General features: G+C 42.0%; 1 protein-coding gene across 8 annotated transcripts in view; it reads left to right on the top strand.

The window, feature by feature from the left end:
- The window catches only part of MYLK (myosin light chain kinase), a 180,148-nt gene that overhangs the window by 127,384 nt on the left and 39,138 nt on the right, over positions 1-13,626 (top strand). For all 8 annotated transcript variants that reach the window (XM_053404081.1, XM_053404091.1, XM_053404099.1 and 5 more), the window contains 2 exons: positions 11,040-11,090; positions 12,841-12,968. In XM_053404081.1, the coding sequence (XP_053260056.1) occupies positions 11,040-11,090; positions 12,841-12,968 (179 nt within the window). The remainder of the gene's footprint in view (positions 1-11,039; positions 11,091-12,840; positions 12,969-13,626) is intronic.

Below are 13,626 nucleotides of genomic sequence, written 5' to 3'. Positions count from 1 at the left end.
GGTACAATGAAGCTGTCATCCTTCGGCTCCTCAGAAGGAAAAGGGGAATCTCCTAAAATGATTATTAAAATAACAATGTCCATCTATTCTGATGTCACAAAATGAAGAAATATAATATCGGTAAATGAATGACTCGCAAATTCACTCGTGTAAGCTGTAGCCACTTAGATGCTGCCATGTTATATAAAGGTTACCTTTTGCTAGAAAGTGCAGTACAATGCTCAGATGTGGCCGGATTATTATAATAAAGAATGCACAATGTAGAGAAAGGTAGTCTTGACATTTGTAGATTTGAGTGCACCCTGGGTAGCCAGTAATCTAGTCAGGAGAATCAGTGGTGCTTGGTGCATATTTGATACTGAAATAGTTGAATTTCACCGTTCAAAAGTAAATCCCACCTTTTCCCCATTGCTGCCTCCTCTACCCCACCCCAATCTAGTCTCTAAGAGGGTATTTTTCAGAACATCCAAAGAATCTGGAATCCTTTTGCACACAGACAACAGAGCAGCTTAGTGTAGGAATGGTGTTTGTCAGGAGAGGTCTTTACAAAATCTCCTCACGGGTTCAGCAAATGCAGGATAGGAACAATGGAGTCATGCCTCCTGGACAGCCCCTCCATTTCTGAGGCACCTGCTGGCCATGACCCCTGGCAGCCAAGCGTTTGGCATTGGTGAGAAAAGGGCCATACATATACACAGCTCTTTCACCAGTTCATGAACTCTGGCTAGTCAGGGTTCCCAAATGGATGGTGCACCTTATATATGTACAGTTTATATGCTATATTCAGTGATGGCTGGTGCCCCTTGGGACTGTTAGGGCAGAAATCTGAGATGTCAGTAGTAGGTGGAGCCGGAGCCAATGCTAAGCAGAGCCAACGAATTCTAGTTTTGTCCCCATCCTTCCTGTTGGGCCACCCCATGGAATGGTTGTAAGAAAGAAAGCAGCCATGTGGGGGCTGGCTGAGGGCAGACTGAGGTTGGTGGGGCAGTGCCCTAATGGATCAGACTTCACTGCTTATATGTGCATTTGGACCGCTTTCTCACTAAAGTCACAAGTATAGCTATCTAAGTCAATCTTGCATCACTAAGGGGTTGAGTCTTTCAGAAGTTCTAGTTACCATCCATGGAAATTAAAATATAGGGACAGTGTTAGATCATAGACTCATAGAATCTTAGAGCTGGAAGGGACCCAAGGATCATCTAGACCCAAGGATCATCATCTACCCCCTACAATGTAGCTATTAATCTTGTAATTAAATTAACCTTGATGTAAATTATTGCTACTCAAGCCTACTTATTGCCATTTTGTTCTCATCTTATGGTGTTTGTGTTGGCTTTGTGACGACTAATGGGAAGAACTGTTCTAAGTAAAAACAGCCAGAGTAACCAATTTTATGGGTGTTCATATTTGAACTGAAATAAACAGCATTAAATTGTTACTCTTTAGGTTTATATGTGATGAAGAATTTCACAATGAGATGGATTCAATAATGTTTATGCCATCTCACTACTAAAAACTCAGAAGTTATGTCTTCCTTTGATTGGTATAAACATAAAACCTCATTTTGCAGCCTGCTTTCTCCATATTTTTTCATACAGTCCATGTTCTTTTATGAAAGGTTCTTTATGATTCTCTCAGCAAAAACCAGATAAAGGCAGTAAAGGTTTATTCAAACATTAATATTCAGAATAGAGCTGAGCAGGTATAAGGCACTGGGAGAGCAAAGGTGTTTTATAAGTCTCCCTCAGCCACACTCTGCTTCTGAATCGCTGCACTACAGCAAGTTTCAGAGAAAATAACCCTTAAGGCTCCAAGTAACTGTGTAGTCCACCCTACCCCAACCTGGTGTCCTCTTGATGTTTTAGACTACAACTTCCATCAGCCCCAACTACCATGGCCAATTGTCAAGGATGATGGGAGTTGTGGTACAAAACATTATTATTGTTAACCGTAATAATAAGATTTTGAATTGCCTTTTACATATGATTCCAGGTGATTTACAAACACCATTAAAAAGCTGCTACTGTTTTTTTAAAAAAAACAGTAAGAAAACAATTGAAGATAGGTTTTAAAATAATACAAAATGAACACCTTGGCAAAGACCTTTTCATTTCGCTGTCAAAACAAAAGTGTCTTCAATTTCCAGGAAGCACAGGCAGTGGGTGCCTGCTGCCATATCTCAACAGGGACAGCCGCCCTACTGAGTTACTACAGAGTAGGCTTCTGGAGAATGCCAGGTTGGAAAATGCTGATGTTGTGTGAACTAGCCTGCAGGATGCCACTCAGGGGAGCTTTCAAATCTTGGAAGTGAGCAAGACTGCTACACAGTCCCTAAACTTGTATAACCAGTCCTCAGGAAGATGGGCTGTACAAATGTTTAGGCAGTTCCCTTTTATATACTTTCTGTAATTCCTCTTATCTCCAGCCTAGCCCATAGGACTCTTAAGCAGATGCAGGGATAACATGGAGAAGTTATCAGTGACATAAGCTTACTGTGGGAGAGAGCTTACAGCAACTAAAAAACTGTGCCTCAGATTTATCTCAGTTTTGTAAGGGTGACTTTCTAGACTTTGCTGATCTAGATTTACTCCTGATCAGGGAGTAAGCCTGGGGTAGGCAACCTAAGGCCCGGGGGCCGGATGCTGCCCAATCGCCTTCTCAATCTGGCCCACTGACAGTCCAGGAATCAGCGTGTTTTTACATGAGTAGAATGTGTCCTTTTATTTAAAACGCATCTCTGGGTTATTTGTGGGGCCTGCCTGGTGTTTTTACATGAGTAGAATGTGTGTTTTTATTTAAAATGCATCTCTGGGTTATTTGTGGGGCATAGGAATTCTTTCATTTCCCCCCCCCAAAAAAAAAAATATAGTCCGGCCCACCACATGATCTGAGGGATGGTGGATCAGCCCCCTGCTGAAAAACGTTGCTGACCCCTGGAGTAAGCAAATGATCCCTGAGCAATATGCCATCTATAGCCCAAAGACTGCATAGTTCCCTGAAGTCTTATTTAAAAAAACAGTCTTTTGGGATTTTTGTCCCTCTCTGAGTGAGTAATGATTAGGCTACTTTGCAGAATTTGTGAGCACCTTGACCTGGACTCAGAAATGAACTGGCAACCAGTGCAGCTGTTTTCAAACATGAGTTACATGAGATCTAAATGGAACTTTAGCCAGTAATCTGACCATTGCCTTTTGGACCAACTGAATATTGCAGTGACTCAGTCTGGAAGTTACTAGAGCATAGAGCACTATGGCCAAGTCATTTCTGTCCAAAAGGGGGAGTAGCTGGCAAACAAATCATAAATGGGAAAAGGTACTCCTAGTCACCAAGCCCACCTTAGCCTCTAGAAGCACGGATGAGTCTAGGAACACCCCCAAGGTATGGACCTATTCCATCCAAGGGAGCACAACTCCATCCAGGACAGACCACCTTCTGGACATGAGGACTTGGAACACATAACAGCTATGTCTTTTTAGAATTTATCCTCAATTTATTGGTTCATCATGGCCTCCCAGCAGCTGTCTAACTCCTCAATTGTGTCTCCCAATTCATTTTAGGGCATATTTTTTTTTAAAAAAAACCTTAAAATCTTAAGTCCCAGAGGATGCACTCCCCTTTTTGTGTTCATTGGAGGGGGGGGGGAATTATCCCAACTGTTTAAAACAGTTCACTGTGTAATGTTTTTTCTTTTTTTCTGTCTGTCTTCCAGCAATCAAAAGAACGGTGCTTGGGGGTATCTCATATCCTTAAGTTAATAAATCTTCATGCTGACTACTGCATAAAATCTGTCCGATTTTATTTCAAACAAAAGTATTGGCTAGGCTATTCTGTGCTCCTGCAGAGAGTTGTTAATATACATCACCACTGACACTGTCCAGAACAAAACCTAGGGAAATCTCCATTGTTATTTCTTAGACCTGATATCCTGGCTAGCGCTGGACTGAATAATTCAAGCTAGCAAGTCTCTGTGCTTTCGGTGCGTAGGGCAAATGCAGGATTAATCTTTGGGTGGGCTTGAAATAGTGACCTTGGGCCAGTCACTGTCTCTTAGCTCAACCTACCTCACAGGATTGTTGTGGGGATTAAATGAGGAGGAGAACCATGTAAGCCACCTTGAGCTCCATGAAGAAAAAGGAGGGATATAAATGCAATCAATCAATCAATCAATAGAAGAGCTTTTTGGTGTGTGTTTTTAATGAGCGGGGGGACGACGACTTTGGGACAGGCTTAATTAGTGCATTAGCTTCCCTCTGCAGCTCAGTGATATTTCCCGTGAAACTTAAGAGAGAATCCACTATAGGACTGCATCCCAAACACTGTCAAAGGAGAGACCATCAGGTTGCTAAGGCATATCCAACCAGCTGCTTGAAGCAGCGGCAAAGCTTTTATTTAAAAACAAAAAACAGTCAATTAATCATTAAAGGTAAGCCTGCGCAATCCAAATATCCTTTTGTGTTGCCTGCCCCCCAAACTTGCTGATATCCCCTCCCCACTTTCAAGAGGAGAAATGGTGAAACTGGTAGTGGGGTAGGGCTTGAGTCCTAGCAATGTTCCATTGTTCTTGAATTATTAGACAGATGTTTGCAGTGCCAGTGTACAAGGATGTCATCAGTGTAAACATGTCAAAAGTTCCTCCTCATTTTCATGAGCTCCACAGTGGAAAATATATATAAAGCACTTACTTTAACTGGCCAGGATTAGCTCTCAGTAGCCAGAATGATCAAAGCCCTATTCTGTTGCTTGCCCTTCAGAAACAAAGCAAAATCTTCCCCAGGTGGAGGAGTGGAGTTTACAGGTGTCATTTTAGGCAAATGTCTTTGCAACCTAATCACAAAAATGTTTTGACTTAATTTCCATTTCCTATTTCTTAGGGATAGAACCAGTAGTTCTTCCAAGCTCCAATTATAAAAGCATTAAACATGTCTGCGGCCATAGTTGATAGCCAACATGCTGCCTCTGACCACTTCCTATTGTGGACAGGGCTTAGAGGTGTGTGCCCAATCACTTTTTATGAATGGAGTCTTCAGCACAGCATCACCACTTTCTCCCAGAGTTCTAGAACCTGCTGCTTCCCACACTTGCCTTTTCCCAGCTCAGCATCAATACGTTTAAGAGGATGGCAGCAAAAGTTCCATCGTTGCTCTTTCTTTTTAATTCCATTAGCCTGCAACTTTATACTCTGTAATAAGATATAGTTGCTATAAAAATGTAGAAATAAAGTAACAGCTTCAAGTAGGACCACCACCACCACCCCTCGCATAAAAACAAAATGCCACTGTGTTCAAGCTCCTAGACATTTAAAACAAGTTTTCCATGTTTGAAAAGTCATTGGAGTGGAATGGTATCATTGTCGTCGTAACTTCTGAGAATGAACATGTGCAACATGAGGAAATGAACAGTTTTAAGGCTGAGATCTTGCTTTCTAGGCCCTGCACTTATTGTGACAATTTGTGCTTCTTGATAATTATGTAGATAGTGACAGGCAAATTACACTGCAGAGAACTGTAATGCAGAAATGGAGTTTGCTGTCACATTTGTCCCAGAGAACAAAATATAGAGTATGTTCCACTATTCAGAGAGCTTGTGAAATTTCCACTTTGAATAAGATTTCTCACAGACCCAGGAAAATTCAGAGAAGTGATTTAAACAGAATGTGGTTTTAATAAACAACTTCGGTATCAATAAGTACTTAGAGTGAGACCTATCATGACCTTTTGTTTGGGGGGGGGGGGATGAACCTGAGTTGGAACTGCTCCAGATTCTGGTATGTTGGAACTGCTAGAAGAAACATGGAACAGACTTCTATCTAAACTATATCCAATGCTGCACAGAACTCAGGCAAATCAATAGTGTGAGAACTCATTTTACAAATAGTCTTCAAAGTGGGAAAAATAACAATTCTCAAGTGTTGGTCCCTCTGTCTGAATTAGTTCTACAGTGGTTTGTCCATTTTATTTTCTTAAGGGTTAGATCATTGGTGGGAGACTTCTGGCCTGTGGGCCAAATTAGGCCCACTGGCTTCCTAGTTTGACCCAAACAACACGTATGATGTCAGGCAGAAAAGTGCACACCAAGCTCATTCATGGTCATTCATTTCCTTCTGCTGGGGAAATGGTGTGCTCTTTGAATTACAGCTAGAAAGGGAGGATCTCTTTTGAACTCAAGCTGGGGCTTCAAAGGAGGAAAGGAAAGCTGAGAGCACACTTAGAATGTGTTCCAGCTTCTTGCTTTGAAGTAGAATCATTTGATGCCATGTGATTGACAGGTGGGCCACCCCACCCACCTGTCAAAGCAGCCTATAGAGGGTGGGGGAGTTTTGGATCTGCCTTGTCAGTTAGATTAAACTCCTGGATTAAACCTGAAGATCTCAGTGACACTTGGAAGCTGATAAAATAGAAAATATTTCCTCTTACCCACCATGTTTCGCATCATAACAGAACCAGAATCATAACAGAACTTCCTATCCACAGTTTCAGGGGGAGTGTACAGGAAAGTTTCTGCAATGGGCTTCTTTCTTTCTTTCTTTCTTTCTTTCTTTCTTTCTTTCTTTCTTTCTTTCTTTCTTTCTTTTAGATAAACAGCACCTGGTCTAGAATTCCTTGAGGCTATTTTCATTGTGAGATGAGCATCAGTGTGGCAAATACCACATTTTAAGGCATTTTGAACATATGGCTGGCTTATTTGGTCACTTGAAACAAAGAAAAAGGGTCAAACACTGGTGAGATAGTGGGGATGGTAGCCCAACAACATCTGGAGCACCAGGGGTTTTCCATCCTTGCTCTAAACCAGTAAGGAAAATGTTCTGGTTGAGCATGCCATTCCTCCTTGGCAAGTATTTAAGTTTATGCCAGGTATGTTACTTGAATCTCCGCCAGCTTATTATGCTTTATAGTTTATGCCATCCTGACAAGCTGTGACTGAGTTAATACTGGCAAAGAGCAGGATTTTCCATGAGGGCTTTGTTTACATTGCATTCTGCATAGTTATCTGGGGACAGGCAGAAGAGAAGGGTGGTTGTTATTGATCGCCACATATAGAAGTTGATCATGACATCTTATCTCTGTGTTACACAACCCACATGGCACAGTGAAAATTGCCTTTTATTTCCACCACTCCTGAAATGTTGTTTTCTTGTCTGTAAATGTACAATCTATGCTGAATTGCCCGTGTCCTCTCAGTGAAGGTCAGCCCAGAGATCCTTCTAAAATGTGTTGTGGTTTTCTTTCAGCAGCAGGCATTCCTCAAACATGGTTAACCCATTTTAATCAGATTAGATGTTTTGCTTTGCATCTAGTTCTTTATATAGGCAGGAATTGCTTCATACAATCTTATTTCGCTTTTCTTTCCATTCTATTGCTGCACTCTTAATATGGGCCTAAAGTTCCACTTAGAATTATCAGTGCATGTACTTGGTATCTTCTCCCCAACCAATACCCCCTCTCTTTTTTATATAGTTCATGCGTATGAAGCATATGATAACAATAGGATTCACACCATTTCCCAAGAAGATAGTAGAGGAATCGAAGGTCAATGAGCAAAGCAACTTTAGATCCACATGGCCAAAAGCTGAGGATTACTAAGAGTGGGAGCAGATTGTTTATGGCAGAGTTTTCTCCTATTAGTCCGGTATTCCCCACCATTTTGAACTTCACACAGTGCCCCAGAGCTCCTAAAAGCATTGTTCTTGGTTGCAGTGGAAAATTTAAAATGGTGTGTGATTCTTAGACACAGTTGCTTAAGAACACAGGGAACTGCCTTATATGGAGTCCATCCCGCTCTGTATTTTCTACAATTACTGGCAGCGGCTCTTCCTTAACTGGAGATGCTGGTGATTGAACCTGGGCCATTCTTCATGCAAAGCAAGATCCTGTACTGCAGAACTCTGCCCACCCAAATAGCAGGGGTGGGAAAGAAGGCAGATTGCATCATGACATGCCCATTTCCCAAAAGACCAAGTTGCTAATTTAATCATGAAAAGAGTCTTACTAGATCACTAATTCAGTTGCAGACTCTGGAAGTTATCCCAGTAGAATTTTGCTCAGGAGATGTTCCCACTGGTGAAAGGGGAGGAGGTGATTTTCACTAAATACTCCTGCCCTTGTAGCTCCCATGCACACCATACCACAACTGCTTTGATGAGTTACAGCACCCTCTGGAATAGTGTGTTTGACTGGCCTTCAAAACTGAAGGGGAAATCGGTGACAATAGTCTCCTCTTTCTTGCTTGTTCAAAGCTCATTCCGCAAATGGAAGGAGCCTTTCATTTACGGAATGCAAGTCTAGACCCAGCTGTCTGAAAGGTAGATACAGTTTTATGTTGTCATATTGGGAGAACTGGGCAGGAGAGGAAAGGCAATATGGATGCTAGAAATGCCCTCAGAAAACTTGGTTGGAAGGTTTTGGTAAAAGATAATAATGTAAAAGGCTCCATTATACCAAGGAAAGGCCACTAGGGGTTCATCAGTGGACTCATACTGCCCAGCCCTCACTGTTGCCCTGCCCTGCCCACCCCTGCCCCACTCTGGTATGCAGCAGCAATTCTGGTACCAGAAAGCCCAGATCCTTGTGCTGCTCCCCCCTGACCACTATTCCTACTTATACCAATGTAACTCAGTATTGAATACCCTGATTGGCAGTGGCTCTCCGATATTTCAGACAGACATTCCCAACATGCTGGGTTTTGAACAAGGGACTTTCTGTATGCAAACCAGATGCTCTACCACTGAGCTATTGTTTCTTCAGCTTCCCACCATACAAATAGACTGGAGTATTCCGGGAGCAGAGGCTATTGTTGGAATGTATGGCAAAGTGGAGGGGAAGCCGCATGGGACATGAGAAATCTTGGCTAATGATAGTTGAGGATTTTGAGAGACCTTGACCTGACTCTAAGGATGTCACAGCAGTGACTAATACAGAGTGGGCACGGGTGTTAAATGGCCCATGGTGTGCAAAGACATCTATAATACGAACAGTACTCTTTTCCCTCTGGAAATTAAAGCTATAGCTTCAGGTAAATTTCCTTGAATTTCTGTTTCCTTGAATTTCTCAGAAAGTATGGGCTGTCCTGTGAGTGCAGCTGAAGTTTGAGCTGCTAAATGGCTAGCATTTTAAAATATCAAGCTGCTTATTAAAGAGCCTAAGTGTGGAGATTTAGAAGCTTAGCTATAAGCTTTTGTTTTGAAAAGCTTTGCAGTGGCATTATTGTGCAGGGTCACACTGCTGAAGTCATTAAAAATTTCTGGTTGTTTGGAAGTAACCTCTCAGGTTTATAGAAGCGAAGCTAGGGAAAGTACTTGTGCTTGACCACATTGGTAAAATTTATAGTGGAAGCAGGCATTGGTAGGTACTGAAAGGACAATGGGGCAGAAGCCTATGACACAAATGAGCATAATATTTACATATGCTAATATATATAAAGAGAGAGAGAGAGAGATGACGCTGGGAAATTAAGATGGTGGGTATCTGAGGTCTCACCAGCAGTGCACTTTGCACTGTGCTTAGCTATAAGTAAGGATGGACAAATCTGTCAATTTGATTATTTTTATCAAACATCTGTACCTGATTTGTGGTGGAGTTCTCCTACAGCTTGGCAGTGTGACAAAGCAGAAGGCCATGGTTTCTCCAGGTGAGAGGACTCTCCCTGAGGTAGTTTGACAGAGAACATATAGACAGCCAATCTACAAAATAAACTCTCCCCCCCCCCTTTTTGCACCAAACCTCCCTGAAATCTTTTTTCATCTTGTGGGTGCTTAGAATGCAACTTGGCAGCATCAAAAGATAGACAAGCTCTTTAAATGTGAAGTGGATGGTTGGTTGGATGGTTGGTTGGAAATTGTTTTGAATTGTCTTGGACAAGAAGAAGAAGCTAACAAGTTTAATAAACTAATCATCATCATCATCATCTGCACATCCCCAAATCTACTTTGGAGGACCTTCAGCAGAGTGTGGGGGACAACAGTATTGTGCAAGAAATCCTTGTGTTGATGGAACCTTAGCCTTAGCACTGCATTGAATGCAACTCATAATGACAGGAAGACTTGTGGATACAGGTTTTGCCCAGATAGTCTCCAGCCTTTACTGCAGTTATATGAGATTTTTCCACTTGATCATTTTTGTGTGGCTCAGACAGTGCAGTGAGTGATTTCCTGGGAAGGAAGGAGCAGTTGGGAGTTTCGTGTTACTATTTTTAGTAAAATGCCTGAAAAGGGAAACGAGAGGGAGATCGGGACAGACACAAACACAGACGCTTCTGAGCATCTCTACTTATGGGACTAGCATTTGCATCATTGAAATGGCTTGGCAAAATGTTCCATAGCTGCAAACCCATTTAAAAGGAGCCTTTCCCCACAGTAGGTGTGATTTTCTCATGCCTAAAATTATTCTGCTTCAATATCAGCCTTTTAATGCTTTGAAAATTTCACCCTTTAAAAACAAACGTACAAGTGATTAGTTACATAGCCACATTATAGGAGTATTTGTCCTCCTTTGCTCTCAGTCCTACTCTTGACAGGAAACAAATGCATTCTGGGGAGGCTGCACCCATTTCCTCTCAGGGCAAAACTACACTCATTACATTGGTACTTTGTGTGTATGGAGCTGCCAATATAATTTTATTTTTTGTAAAATCAACAGTGGGGGCCCCTGCTTTGGATTGGAGCCATGACATGGGGGAGGGGAATTGGATGCTTTCTCCTCATGCTCCATGGGACCTGAAACCAGAGTTGCCTCTGCACCATTTGCTATTAGCTATGTTGGTACTTTTTTTTTTTTTTTTTAAGTGCACAAGTTTCTACCTCTGGCTGGTAGGAATAGCAGGGAGTTGATCTAGTTAGAGTCTCATAATCCTAATCCAACAAAGGGATTCCCAGTGACTTTTTTACAAAAGTAAAATGATGTTGGGAGATCCTGACACTTGTTACAGTGCCATGTTTACACAGTTCCCTTTTGCAAACAGGCAGCTTCTACTTGTGTAGTGAATTCACATATTTTGTTGTGCTCATCACAAAGTTCATCTACAAACCCCTCTCTTTGTTTAATTAGGTGAGGCAACAGTGAAGAAAAAACCAGCTCCCAAGACTTCACCCAAAGCAGGTATTGATTGGAATATTGCTATTAATACAGACAAGAGAACAGTAAACAAATGCAGAAAAATTACCATGCAACACACTTTAAACAACCTTGTTAGTTGTACCCATTTGAGTTTGATAGCTTGACAGTTCAAGACAACGTTTCTCAGGTACCTGTCTTCTTTTATAGGTCTATCAGGTTTGTGTTTGTATCAGTGTAATACAATATGTTGTTTTAAGGCTTAGACACACAGCATTTTCAAGAGACTGTGCAGTTCTGTCAGACAGGAAGTCTTAAACTCCCTCTCATTAGACCTCCCCAAGTTAAAAGTAAAAACCAATTATAACTGAATAAAGTGACTTTAGTTCAAAGACTAACCAAATTCTTATCCCAAATCAGAATTTTTTCCCTGTGCTGATGGATAGATTTCTGCCCCATACATGCCCTTACTCACACTGAACCAGACCTGGAGAATTCATAACCCATCAAGTCAAATGCTGTTCATCAACTATAAATTAGGGCTAATGATTCATGCTTAATGAGTGTTTTTGCAATGTCAGGCATCTAAAAAAAGCAAGAGGTTTAATGGACTTCTGGTGGCCTACAAAAAATGCCTGGTTAGCTGCATTCAATTTGGGACTAGAGATGGGTGAGCTGTCCCATAGCTCCCTCAGATTAACTCAGAAATTATCTAAGATCTTCCTCCCTATAGGTCTGGAAAAAAATCATACACATCCTTTTTAGCTTGCATCATCTGTAGAGGGAGATTTGAGTGACTACATAGACCAAAACCAAGGGAGGAAGTCCTACCCCCTTCATGACGGACACTTTAGGCAAGAGTGCCCTCCGTGGAACCCTTGTTTGTTTTTACCATAGGAAGCTATCTTTATATGCAGGACTTATCTACACTTCCCTTTCTTCCATGCTTTCCAGGCACAGTCTAATGCTTTAAAGCTATGTGTCCAAGTGCTCTCTCTTGTTTTCCCTTTCTTCTTTGCTCCAGAGCTTTCCCCATTAAAATCAACTCTTTTAAAGCTGAATCCATGGAAAACTCTAATTTCTGGTTGTTGCGCTTCACTTTAAAGAGCATGTTTTCATGGGGAAAGGGGAAAAAGAAGAGCACTTGGACACAGAACTTTAAAGTGTGGACCTGTGCTTGGAAAGAGCAAGGCAAAAGGTAAGTGTGAATAAGCCCAGTCATATCATTAGTCTGTCTAGCTCAGTGCTACCTACACTGAAAGGCTCACCAGGGTTTCAGGAAAGGTTCTCTCTCAGTCCTAACATGGAGATGGCAAGCACTGATCCAGTTGCTCTACCACTGAGCTGCAGCTCTTCCTCATTTGTCAGCTCCGTCTTGTCTCTAGAGACCTCTATAGGGCATCTCCAAGACTGAGCTGAAATTGCTGCCTTGTTATCCTGTAATCCTGGTAGAGCTGTTGGTGTGCTTTACTTCTAACCCCCCATCCCTGGCTTCACTCAGCCAGGAAACTGGGCTCCTTTTTGCTGGGCTCTTTTCACAGTTGAAGCTTTGAAAAAATGGTTAGATAAATGGGAATAGGTTAACTTACCCATCTGGATGCATTGACATGATAACTTTGAAAAGTCTGTCCGTCAGCCCAAGAAGCAGCCCTCCATCAGTGAAAAATGGAGGAAAGCAGAGCCACATAGATGTAGGCACACTTTTAATGCCTTAATTGTTAGCTTCCTAAACTCAGAACCAAGAACTTACTCCAGTGAGAACCCTACCTCTAAATAAATCCCCCCTTTTTGCCAGCTCTTCCCCCCCAGATTGTTCAGTTCCCAGAAGACCAAAAAGTTCGGGCTGGTGAATCGGTGGAGCTGTTGTGCAAAGTTGCAGGAACTCTGCCCTTAACCTGTACCTGGATGAAATTTCGGAAGCAGGTAACACTATCTTTGTTGCTGTTCTTTTGTTCATAGGTTGCATGATAGAAGGTGGTATCTGAAAATAATGTTTGCACATATGGAGTATTCATGTTCACCCAGAATCATATGTTGCACATGCAGCCAAATGTCAGCTATTTTCCTACACAGCAACTTGCATCTACATCAGCTGGAGCAAGAAGCTTTTTATCCTATGAAATATCCTAGTAATGATAACTCTGTGGCACGTTTGTCCATGCTGAATATTACTGAAAAGTCCTAACTAAATGTGGTGGTAAAACAGACACCATGGCGAATGTGTAGTTCAATAATGACTTGCTGTTTCCTTGAAAGTAAGGGCTAAGATACACACAGTGCTAAATGCATCACTTAAGGTAGTGATTCCTTTTTAAATGGTCAGTGGTAGGTAGCTCCCCCTCCTTGCCCCCCTCCACATGAGGTTTAGGGCCATCGTTTGCTAGGAGAGGAGATTGGACCTCCGCTGTCCTGTAGTTTTAGTCCCAGCAAAAACATTCTCCTCCCATGCTGCTATTAGTTCAGGAAGAAAGTCACTACAATGGGAACTTCTTTCCTGGAACAGCGAGCAGGTTTTGTGTGTCTGATTTTGTTGGGACTACAGCTACCAAGGAGAGTGGGGTGGTTAAATCCCCTCTCCCAG

This window comes from Podarcis raffonei, chromosome 1, assembly GCF_027172205.1.
Source record: "Podarcis raffonei isolate rPodRaf1 chromosome 1, rPodRaf1.pri, whole genome shotgun sequence".
NCBI classification, from domain to species: domain Eukaryota; kingdom Metazoa; phylum Chordata; class Lepidosauria; order Squamata; family Lacertidae; genus Podarcis; species Podarcis raffonei.
This window is presented reverse-complemented; position numbering and strand designations above follow the sequence as displayed.